Here is a 13008-nt window from a genome sequence, read left to right on the forward strand (position 1 = left end):
CTCGTTTCCCTAGTTTAAGGAAATGCCAGGGTTTTGAGGTGGGAGTGGGTGGTGGGGAGTGACAGCTTCACAGAAGCAGGGGGAAGGGGAGGGTGGATGACAGAGCAGGGCAAAGGGGATAACAACAGAAATGTAAATTTGTATAATATCAAATAGAAATTTAAAAAAAGAAAAAGCAATGATTGCTTACTTTTCTACATTTTTTTTCTTTTTTCTTTTTTTCGGGGCTGGGGACTGAACCCAGGTCCTTGCACTTGCTAGGCAAATGCTCTACCACTGAGCTAAATCCCCAACCCACTTTTCTAAATTTAAACCTTTAAAATATTAACTATTAAAGACTGAGAAATTATCAAGTTCTTAATATTTTTGCCTAAGTCAAATTAAAAAAAAATCTTTAATGATGGTGGCTCTTCTAAAACAAGGAGTTAAATGCTGTCATCATTGTGATAAAAAATGAACAATGTAACAGTAAATAGAGGAGAGATTTTTTGGCTCAGAGCATTAGAAATGTGGCTGAGATTCCTTATTTTTATTTTCAAGAAGATGAACCATGACAAGTTTCATAGTTAATAGCTAACTAGATCCTCTAGTGATTTATTCATTTTTTTTGGTTTGGGGATTTTATTATCATCATCATCATCCATCATGCATCATCATCATCATCATCATCATCATCATCATCATCATCATCATCATCATCATTTTGAAATTTCAGTTTGGCTGTTTTCCATTGTTAACCCCACACCCTGGGAAAATCCTGGTCACTATGACAGTGGATAGAAATTTACTGGTGCAATTACTAGATTTTCAGTCTGTAGAGACAAAGCCTCAAAGGATGCATATTAAAATGATGCAAGCACACCCATCTTGAAAATATTTGCCATTTGGTAAGTGCTTTTTGAGTTCTTTTTACTCCTAGACAGTATTTTACAGTCAGCATACTAGTGAGTGTAATTTTAAAATGTGGTTTGGAGATTGCTTACACACTGTGGTCAAATACTGCCAAATGGCATGCATGGAGAAACACATGTTTTTATGAAAATCTGATGACTGCTTTTCCCTACCCGTGCCACAAAGCTAGCTGTTTCCTGCTCACCTCCATGTGAAACAGAAAATCTGCATTCTTATTTCTTTGAACTTATTAGAAACTATATTTCTAACAAAAGAGCATCCCTGTCAGTGACTGTCCAATCTTCTGATTCCTTGGTATTCTTTAGTGGAGTCCACAAGGGACCATCTTTCTGGAGCCAAATCTTGATGTGGGATTAGTTGTCTTACTTACAAATGTTTGTGTTTTATTTAGTGGGAACATCTAAATGGCTTTTCATAAAATTGTTCTGTTTAATTAGAGATACCACTTATTATTTCTTTTAAATTGGTTCATTTGATTTTATTTGTTTGCACAATTGTGGCCTCGGGATGAAGGGTCCTGAATTACAGACTGTTTTTATTTTGATTTACTTTAATGTAATTAGTTCCAGAATTCAGTCTGTAAGAAGAATATGATGGCAAGATTTCACCACTGAATTGAGAAACCAAGGTGAATTTTAATTATTGAGTTTCAATGTTATAAGTGTAAGACTAAAATGGTAAATATAAAAAATGGGGAGTATAGTATTGATGCTGGATGTCAAAGAATTACCAGCCATTCTCTCGTAATGATATTTCATTTCTGGAAACAAAATTCATGACAGCCATGTGAGTACCTCATGATTCAATTTAATTTTGTGTACAGAATTAAATTGCTTAAATCATTATTGTACATTCCAGGGGAATAGAAATTAGATAAAAATTACAAATTCACCGTCCTTAGCCTTACTCATATAAAGATAAAAATCTACATAATTAAAATATAAAAGTTGATAAATTAATAAATAAACAGTTGAATTATGGATAATAAGGATTATGTGAAGATGCATGAAGAAAATGCTGAGAAAGATAGTGAAAAAATAAGCAGTGAGGAAGAGAGCAATAAAGATGGAATGAGTAGGAATTTGTTAGCAGGGGACAGAACACAGGCATGACTAGGTCAAAAAGCTTAAAAATTATCATGGAAATCATTTAATAGCATTTTGTAAACATTTTATTATCTATTTATTTCCTTTATAGTAAAGTATTACAAAGTAAGACAGAATTCTTAGGGGAATTATAGAGCAGAATATTTAACAATTGTTGCTGTAAACATGATTACATATCCACAAAAGGGAGCTAATTTAGTTTTCTGAGTTCATTGAGACTAATTTACAGAACCTGACAATCAGACAATTACTATTTTTCATGTAAAATCTTTTAGTTTTCTTCAGTTTTTACTTTTTGAGTCAATAGTTTATTATATGTCTATTCTAGGCTCCAAACCTGGAACCCCACAACTTTGATTACAGCTGTGCACCATGATGCCCAGATCTCTCTCTTAACTTTTTTTTCAATAAAACCCAGACATCATGAATACCTCGATATTGTATCAGAAACTATCATGTTAATTTACTTTATTATGAAAGTGTTTTATTTCTGCAAGGATTGAGGTTCTAGGAGTTGTCGTTTCTCTTAACATAGAAATTTAAATATATTACAGAAAGTGATAATAAATTTTTATAATATTTTCTAAGTGTTTAAGTGTATTTAATGAAAAGTGAAAGTCAGCATTCTGTGTTCAAGGTTCCAAAAAGAGAAACTAAGTATAGATTTTATACATAAGAGTATTTGTGTGTGTGTGTGTGTGTGTGTGTGTGGGTGTGTGTGTGTGTATGGATGTGTGTGAGTATATGTGTATTTACATATTAGTCATATATATGTATATATGTATATATATACATTTAAGAGTATATGTGTATATGTGTATGATTTGTGTTTGCGTGTATGAAAAAAATCTAGACATTGAGTTATAAACAAAAGATTAAAGAACTATTGCTCTAAATTTGTCCTAAATTATTTATTTTTTAAATCTTTGATTTTAGCCACTGATGATCAAGGTTTTATTGAGGGTTTTACTTGTATAATATTCCTAGGAGTATGTACAAAATTAAAAGTGAAGCAAGTTTCCTATGTTGTTCAAACTGATCTCCAGAAAGTAATGATGTGTCTTTGAAAGCTGCCTTGTAAGGAGATCAGTAGGAATGAAACATCTGTTAGATTCTTTGTTAGATTCTCTGTTAGATTCAGCTGGTTTTTACAGGTCTAGATGATGGTGCTCAGAGTGGAAAGAAAAGTTACAGTGTGTCCATGCTTTACTCATTGAAAATAACATTCTCATTATTCAAAAGTCCAAAACAAAACATGGACATTTTAAATTTTGCTTTATTTTATTTTATTATTTTTAATTTTGTTGTTTTTAAGAGACAGATGGGCAGGACAAGAGAGGAGAGGAGATATAAGAAACAGACAAACAGACATAGAGACACAGACAAAGGTGACAGAGACAGAGAAGGTGAAGTTATGTGGATAGGGGATACATAGGAACAAGGAAGAGTTGAGAAAGGGGAAAGAATATGATCAAAAACATTGTATGAAAGAATTAAAGGTAAAAAGTTACAAACAAACAAACTAAATAACAGATTTTTTTTTCAGATTCCCCAGTTGAGAATTCCATGCTTCCACAATCAAATGGCGAATCCAAACAATGTGACTGAATTTATTCTTTTGGGCGTTACTAAGAATTCAGAGCTTAAAAAAATGTTCTCGGCTTTCTTTCTATTCATGTACTTGGCCACAGTGTTGGGAAATGTACTCATTGTAATAACTATTACCAAAAGTCACAGTCTGAGGTCACCCATGTACTTCTTCCTCACTTCTTTGTCCTTTATAGATGTCACTTATTCATCTGTCACTGCTCCCAAGTTAATTGTGGATGGCCTTTTCAACCGAACAACCATCTCCTTTGAAGGATGCATGACACAGCTCTTTGCTGACCATTTTTTAGGTGGTGTAGGGATCATTCTTCTCATTGTAATGGCTTATGACCGCTACATAGCCATCTGTAAACCCCTGCATTACACGACTATAATAACTCCTCGAGTGTGCTGCTTGATGGTGGGAGGAGCTTGTGTAGGAGGATTCATGCATGCAACTGTTCAGCTTCTCTTCATGTATCACATACCTTTCTGTGGCCCCAATATCATTGACCATTTTATGTGTGACTTGTTTCCATTGTTGCAACTAGCTTGTAAGAACACACAGATCCTGGGTTTCTTAGTCATTCTCAATAGTGGGGTGATGTGTGTGACCATTTTCCTTATTCTTATTACTTCCTATGTAGTCATCCTCTATTCACTAAAGTCTTGTAGCTCTGAAGGAAGGCGGAAAGCTCTCACCACATGTAGTTCTCACTTCACTGTGGTTGTATTGTTCTTTGTACCTTGTATTTTCTTGTACATGAGGCCTGTAGTCACTTATCCCATAGACAAGGCAATGGCTCTGTGTGCTACCATTGTTGAACCAATGTTAAATCCTTTGATCTACAGTTTGAGGAATGCAGAGGTAAAACATGCTCTAAGGAAACTGTGGATTAAAGGGGGATTTTAGGTCATGAGACCTGATATTGTAAGGACCAACTACTGCCTATAAAGCTGTGCATATCTAGCTTTAGGTTACTATAGTTCCTGTTGACATATAGCTGTCAGATATATCATTTAAGACTATGAAACTGTCCAAGATACCAAGAGTGGCCTGCCTGTGCATGTCAGAATTGATTTTTGCAACACATGTATATTTTATACCACATCTTCCTCTGATACCGCTATTCATACATTTTCAAAGTGTGCATTTTAGCAATGTAAACTTTCCAAGTTTAGAAACACTTCTATTTTTGTGTTAACTGGAAAAATAAATTCCAGAAAATTTGTTTGGCTGACTTTCTATATATTTTTCTAGATATATTTCTATTTGAAACAGAAAGTAAAATAATCCTTAACTTTATCTTGTCATTGCCTTCACTTAACATTTACTTTTACATTCAAATTTTTACCTCAGAATTTATGATCATAATTTATATTTTACAAATATTTCTTGGAGACTGTGCATATAATGTGCTAACCAGGTAAGCTTAAGGAGTTGATTTTAATCCAAGAACTCTAGTACATACTTGAATATGAATACTATTTTTGTATTTACAGATTCTGAGGTAGAGAAAGGACAGGTAAATTCCTGTAACTAGCTTGTTAGCTAGCCTAGGCAAGTTTGTGAATTTTAGGCAAGAAGAAATTCTAAATTCAAAAGTCCTGAAATACCATCCTCAATATAAACCTCTGACATATATACATACATACATACATACATACATAAAACTGTTTTCATTTTTTATCACCACTCTGATTATAAACCAAAATGTACTCAATATTTACCAAATATATCAAAATTATCAATATTTTATAAATAAAGTGTATTTTAAATTGAAATATCAAAATATTATCACCAGTGGAAGGGGGCCCTGTTTAAGACTAACCCCATGAACTAGACTGTTGGGGGAGACCAAGGGGGAGGGTAAAGAAGGGAGGGGATGGGTCTATAGAGGTAACTTTAAGAGTTGAAATCTTAATTTGATGCTTCCAGGTGTACAGTTAAGGAAAATCTCCATTTAATAGGGTGCTTTTTATGACACAGAGGCCACCATTATATCACACTACTTATCTAGTTCTGCCACTCTTTAGGCAAACAACTCTATGCTATCAGATATATCATGTCATCTCCATTTGCAATTACACAGGCAAGAATAGTACTGACTATTCATACTGAAATTATGATTGTTCTGTTAGTTTTCCAAAAATGTCTACTGTGTTTCCTAAGATCTAGTGAATTAATACAAATACAAATTAGTTTATTTATCAAACATCCTACTTGTAACCAGGAGTACGTTCCTTATGCCCAACATGGTCGCTCACCTTCTGAATTAAATTTTAACTTAAAGCTTACAAAATAAAATGACATAAATAACCTTTAAAATATACCATGTGACTTAGTTATATCTCTTTGGCAGATTTCCAAAAGATTTGGCACTCCAGAGATATTTCCTTGCTCAGCCACATTCATTGCAACCCTAATCACAATAACTGGTGAAGGAAATCACTTATATATCCTTCAACAAATAAGTATATAATAAAAATTGTGGTACATTTGCACATTGGAAAAGTATTCAGTTGTAAAGAAAGATGAAATTATGAAATATGCAGGTAAATTTTAGGACCAACAAAGTTGGTATTCAGTGACTTAACCCAGACACAGAAAGATAAAACACCACATACTTTCCTCCATCTGTAGCTTCTAGGTCCAAATACTCAGGTACAGATATACTACATTGAATAACTGCAAAAACGAAAATAGTATAAAGGGACTATGTGGATGGTCTGTGTACAATAATGGATTCAGGTGATATGAAGGGAGAGTTGAATTAAAATAGGAAGGAAGCTGAACTGGTAAGAAAGAAGTGAAGTAATATGGAAGAAAAGATATAAACAAATAGTACTACTGTTTTTGATAGAGGCTATGAATTCATATTTTATACTTGAATTTAAAATTATACACATTTATATATAATCTATACATGTGTGTATGTACATCCAGACAAAAAGAGTCAAGACACAAGACACTTGGGCTGGCAATTTTCCTGAAAAGAATCACAAACTAACAAAAGCACTAGTACCAGGCATGAGAAACCTCATTGTGAATGATTTTTCTGGGCAGGTCAAGCAACTCCTAAAAGCAAATGTAATACATTATTGATGTAGCCTGTGGTTGCCTCTCAGAGGCTGAGAGTGAACCCTTATCACTGAAAACATCACCCATTTAGGACACAGAATTCAAATGCTTTATGTTGGATCTGATTTGAAAACTTCTTTGCTGTAGTATAGAATCCATGATTGTTGAAAACATTGTGGAAGCTACCAAGAGTGTGAAGCAATTACAGAGCTACCAAGCTGCAAATCTATTAGTCACGATTACAAGCATTGAAAGATATACCTAAATATGCAAGAAGTGGCACTCATTTATCTGTGGCCTCACACATGTCAACAATAAAAGCAAGGACAATTGATTCCTGAAAAGGAGGTTACTGAAAAGGCAACCCCAAGATGACCTCATCGCACACTCAGATAGTGAAGGGATTCTTTTGTGTATATATTTTCCCCTATTGAGTGGCAAATACATCTCCACTTTTTCTTCTTGTACTGTAGCTCTCCCTACCTATGGTGATTTGAATGAGAATGTCCTCTATGAACATTGTTATATAGTAGAGATTACTTATATACTAGACATTACTTATATTATATACTATATTATATACTTATATTATATTACTTATATACTAGAATTCTTGGCCCTAGTTTGTGGAATTGTTAAGGAAGAATCGAAAATTTGTTCTTCTTGGAGGAAGTGTGTCTTTGGGGGTAGGCTCTGAGACTCCAAGTATCTACTCTTCCATGTACTTGAATTCTCAGGTAACTCAACTGAATGCAATAAGAAATACAGATTTTTATTCAGTGCAAAATGAAATACAAGCTGCGTGTAATGGCTTGAGTCACAGCTACTTAGAAGGATGAAGCAGTATCATCATGAATTTGAGGCTAGTCTGATCACAGTGAGATAATGTTATAACAAAGAAAGAACAAGAAAGAATGAGAAAGAAAGAAAGGAAGGAAGAAAGAAAGGAAGGAAGGAAGGAAGGAAAGAAAGAAAGGAAGAAAGAAAGGAAGGAAGAAAGGAAGGAAGGAAGGAAGGAAGGAAGAAAAAAGGAAGGGAGGAAGGAAAAAGGGAAGGAAGGAAGCATTAGGAATTCAATAGAAATTTTATTTCGTTTTATTTATAATATTCTGGGTAGCAAAATAATCTTTTTGTTTTCTATTTTTTTTTTCGAAGCTAGAGATCGAACCCAGGGTCTTGCACTTGCTAGGCAAGCACTCTACCACTGAGCCAAATCCCCAACCCCACTGAGCCAAATCCCCAACCCCACTGAGCCAAATCCCCAACCCCGCAAAATAATCTTAGTGTTTAAGACTGATGTTTCTATGTCTGATTTCTAAAAAAACCATAATTATGTCATAAAGATATTGTAAAGTAAATATAGATGTGGCTTCAAAATAAAGAACAAATAATGTGAATTGCTTTTCAGTGGAAAACTTAGGGTAGATGTGCTTTAAATAGGCATAGTCATACATTATTAACTAAGGCTGAAAAATAAATAAGTTGGTAATTCTAAATTCTCCTGAGAGTGAAAGTGAGAAATTCTCATAGGATTATGAGGAGTTCTGTATTTCAAATTCTCAAGTGTTTTTCCACTCACTTATTGCGCGAGTTAGCCTGAGAATGAGTCTTCTTAGGGGCTTACCTGAAAGCTGATCTTAGGAAAGGAGAACCTATCTAGGTGAGTTGTTGCATGTGAAATTTTGTGGGACCAAGTCAAACTCAAGACTGAAACTAGACAGTCCTACGTTTGTGTTTGCTGAGATATGTTTTTCCTGGTTTAAGTCTCTATATCGCATTTACCTATTAATAAAATGGAATAGTTAGATAGCAATTTAGGTATTGATCCATGAGTTAGGATTAATGGAAACACCATAGTAATTTTAGGAAGATGTAGGTTCCTGAAAGGAGTCAAACTAAGGATAACTTTCTGTCCAAGGGATATGCTAATATTGATGAAATACAGAAAAGAATTTCAGCTTCATTATTCCAAAATTCTAAATTTCTTTTTATAGCAGTTATTTGTGTTTTATGTAAGAGGAATCCCAGGTGACTTCCTTTAGACTGTGCAGTTAGCATACAATTTCCTAATTTTGGTGTCCATTTTATCCTCAGTATAAGTATTATCTGGAAATATTAGAAGAGAAAGGGAGCAGTGAGTAACTGCAAATTTTAAAGGAGAGAAGAAATTGTTAATGAGTGAAGAAGAAGGAAGACTAAGTTCAAAGGGAAAATATTAGAGAATAGCAACCTTTGTAACTATATGTATTGCTTTGTTCCAGAAAATCCCATGTGACATTCATGGTAGAAATCTAATTAGTTTTTAGAAGAGCTACCTTTTAACTATGAGGTGAAAAAATAAAAAGACTTATATATATATATATATATATATATATATGTATATATATATATGTTAAACATTTTATCAACAGTCATGCTGTTAAAGAGAAAAACATAAAAGAATAAATATTTAATGAATAACACAGACAGATGAGTGGTAAAAAGGTGCTCTAGTGTCTTGTGGAGCTTGGTGTTTCTGAGTAGCCCATATAGATGTGGTCTAAGACAACATAGTCATGAGGTAATGTTTTCAGTTTTCACAGTAAGTAGTTAAAGTGCAACTCTTCGAAAACTTTCAGCAGAGGGTAAATAGCTTATATGACAACTGCTTGCTTTGTACCTCCTTTGTGCTAAGTGAACTTGTTTCCCTGTCATTCACAAAGTGACTCATCTGCCCAATTATCTCGATTTTACAGAAAATATTCAAGTTTTTTAATGTTATCATATTTTATGAAATATGTTTCTCTTCATTTCAACATAAGGTTATTTTGAGACTAATAAGTAATATTGAACAGGCTCACAACATTCTCTAAGTTTTATCTCATCCAAAAGGAGTCAAACGACATTAAGAATCAGTCAATAAAAATGAAATTTAGACTTTATAAATTCTAAGGAAATACTGGCTATGCTGGACATTTCAACCTTAGAGTGCATCAGTAAATGACAATAGTTATTTCTGACAAAGTTAAAATTTCACAATATTTTTTCTTGTATAAAGTCCATGTCAATAGAAAAATTTTTCCTTCTACTACCCTGGTCGAAAACACAATTTTCTTCAATGTGGATAGTAAAGATAATATCTCAGCTAGTTAGCTTCTCCTATTCCTGTTCTTTGTACAGAATAGTTAAAATGACAGGTATATGAGATCATGTTGTTTTGCTGTCTAAAATTTGGCACTAGCTAATTTGTCATCTATAATGAAATTGTACCCTATACAATGAACTGAAGGCTTGCAAGATCTGGAACCAACTTTTCCTTATGTGCTGTGACCAGGCCCATTCCCCCAGGTCATTGACTTTTAGTCATTCTACAGATCATTGACATTAACTCTACTAATTCCATAGGGATTTTCCATGATGATATTTGTATCTGAAGCCTTATTTTAAATGACAACTTAGCTCCCTCTTCATTGTTGCTAATACTAGATATGAATTCCATCTTAATGACGTTTTCACCACTATACTGAACGTGATTGTTTAATTAAGACTCATTTGGCTAATCTTGCCAAATCATTTTCAGGGCATCTACTATAAACATATTTTATATAATTCTATTTCTTAATTTTCTTCCTCCTCTCTCTATGAAGAAAGGAAATAACTTTATTTATATATTCTACTCCTATATATTCATTTACTGTAGATAATTAATAAAAACATAGAAAGACCTCATATACTTACCATTAAGCAAATATTAATATCGTATTACATCTAGGTAACTCTTATCATTTGCATGTGCACATATACACACACACACATGCCCACACAATTAAGCTTACAAACCATCTATAACATGATATAATTTCTTTAAGAAATTCATTGTGTATTAATTGATAAGTAATTGTATGTTAGCTAAGACTAAGTAGGAATTAAACTGCGAGATTCAAAAACAGTTCTTTAGTAGTATATTTTGTTGGAATGTGGCTTCAAATTAAAATCTTCATAATAAAGTGAATTGTTTTTTTCCTTTTATAAAATATTATAAAGTGTTTCCTTTCTGTAAACCATGAAATAAAATAATTCCTATTTTTAAAATGTTTTGTTCTCAACTGAAAACTATAAAATAAGCTCCTCATGAAGTTTGCTAGTAAGATCTTTTTCTAGACTAACCCAGCACTCCTGAGATGCCCAGCAGCATTCAACTGAAAGAACAGAGAATGAACGTGACTGAATTCATCCTCATGGGACTAACACAGAATCCCCAGGTTCAGAGAATTCTATTTTTTTTGTTACTCATCACCTACATCATTACTGTCACAGGAAACCTGCTCATTGTGGGGACCATAGTCTGTAGCCAATCTTTGAACTCCCCAATGTACTTTTTCTTGGCTTTTTTATCTCTGATAGATGCATGTTATTCCTCTTGCACAATCCCTAAGATGCTGGCAGATTTGCTTTCAGGAACAAAAACTATCTCATTCAATGGCTGCATATTGCAACTTTTTGTTGAACATTTCTTAGGAGCTTCAGAGATTGTCCTCTTAGTGGTTATGGCCTATGATCGCTATGTGGCTATCTGTAGACCTCTGCACTATGTTTCCAGGATGAACCACCATACATGCTGTCTTCTAGTGGGAATATGTTGGATAGTGGGTTTTCTACATTCATTTGGTCAGATACTTGTTACTTTATGGATCCCTTTCTGTGGCCCCAATATCTTGGATCACTTCTTTTGTGACATCTTCCCCTTGCTACAACTTGCTTGCACTGACACTTTCCTTCTTGGTCTCCTGGTTGCTGCCAATGGTGGCGTAATTCCTGTGATCACATTCACAATGCTGTTGATGTCCTATGTGGTCATCCTCTATTCTTTGAGGGCACATAACCCTGCAGGAAGGACAAAGGCCCTCTCTACCTGTGGCTCCCACATCACAGTTGTTGTATTATTTTTTGTGCCATGCATTTTTATGTATATGCGACCAGTGGCAACCTTCCCCATGGATAAAGCAATAGCTGTCTTTTATATTATCATCACACCTTTGTTAAATCCTGTTATCTACACAGTAAGGAATGCAGAGGTTAAAAATGCCATTAGAATGCTGTTAAAAAGAATGCATTTTTGAATGCCATACTATGGATATTTTCATCTTATCCTTTCCTTTATGAATTTGTATTTTTATCTCAATGGTACCTGTTGCAGGATATTTGACCACACTGGGAACTCCAAGATCATGTTATTTACTGAAGAAAAAAATCTCTGTTTCTATTTATAGTGTGGTGCAGTCATTAGCACAAAACGTTAACCCCTCTTACTTGAATATAGACATGCTATGCCCTTAGTACACACTTTTAATGCCAAATAATGAAGGTAAAGTTAATTTGTAGAAGGAAGAACCCGTATTTGAAAGTGATGTCTAATTGAGGGGCAGAAAAAATGATGAATTAGATGAAGATTTGACAGAATAGGATATGCCTAACTCTCATGAGAGGAGAGAGAAGAGGCTACTTAAGAGAGAATAGCACAGAGACAGAAAAAGAGAGGAGAGGAGGCAGTTTTACTAGGTCGGGTATAGAAAACAGGTTATAGAGAACAAGCAAGATGTAGGTAAAGAAAACATGAACCAGAGAATGAGAAGTAACCATGAGATTAGAATATATTGCCAAAGATAGTATGAGACCAAGAGGAACAATTCAGTCAGAGGCCAAGGGAGAAAACAAACTGAATAATATAATGTGGAGAGGAATTTTGAACCAGAAAATCTGAGCTGACAGCCAGCGAGAATTCAGAAATAACTAGGAAGGGATGAACTTATTCAGCTTCATGTGTTAAAGGCTAAAAGCATTAAGGCCTACATTAGACTGTAGAGAGGCTAGAAACTTCCAGGATTAGGCCTAGGTTAGCAGACTAAGGCAATAAGTTTGGTGACAATTATATCAGGTGAAAAAGTTATTTTTATAAGTTTCCTTAATACATGAGTGATAAATTTCAAGGCCTTCAGATGATGGCAGTGTGGTTTTTTGTATGCTTATTTCTAAATATATTAATAAATTTATGAATTGATGAATTGATGAATTTATAAATTAATTATGCTAAGAAGTCAACAAATAATTATAAAATAAATATAACAAAATGTTGCATTACAATTTTATGCTTTGGAGAAATTAAGTTAAATACACTTTACTTGAAAAAAAAATTGATCACTGTGATACTTTTGTGAATGTTGTAGCCTAAGTAGCTATTAAATGTTGAGAGTGAGTGGGGAATATAGTAGAGATATTCTAGGTAAATGGATAGTTAGGAGTGACCAAGTGGGATGGTGTGAGCTTTTGTAAACATCTCTAGGA

General features: G+C 33.9%; 2 protein-coding genes across 2 annotated transcripts; both read left to right on the forward strand.

Moving 5' to 3' along the window:
• Positions 1 to 3600: 3600 nt before the first annotated feature.
• On the forward strand, positions 3601 to 4518 carry LOC116900889 (olfactory receptor 4C6-like). The gene has a single exon (XM_032902564.1). It carries the CDS (start codon positions 3601 to 3603, stop codon positions 4516 to 4518), a length of 918 nt encoding a protein of 305 aa, XP_032758455.1.
• Positions 4519 to 10847: 6329 nt separating this feature from the next.
• Positions 10848 to 11786, forward strand: LOC116900409 (olfactory receptor 140-like). The gene has a single exon (XM_032902154.1). It carries the CDS (start codon positions 10848 to 10850, stop codon positions 11784 to 11786), a length of 939 nt encoding a protein of 312 aa, XP_032758045.1.
• The last annotated feature ends 1222 nt before the right edge of the window (positions 11787 to 13008 follow it).

This window comes from Rattus rattus, chromosome 5 (assembly GCF_011064425.1).
Source record: "Rattus rattus isolate New Zealand chromosome 5, Rrattus_CSIRO_v1, whole genome shotgun sequence".
Classification (NCBI taxonomy): domain Eukaryota; kingdom Metazoa; phylum Chordata; class Mammalia; order Rodentia; family Muridae; genus Rattus; species Rattus rattus.

Bases quoted from the DNA above. Each gene is read 5' to 3' on its own strand.
- LOC116900409 (XM_032902154.1), top strand. From the start codon at position 10,848: ATGCCCAGCAGCATTCAACTGAAAGAACAGAGAATGAACGTGACTGAA.
- LOC116900889 (XM_032902564.1), top strand. From the start codon at position 3,601: ATGGCGAATCCAAACAATGTGACTGAATTTATTCTTTTGGGCGTTACT.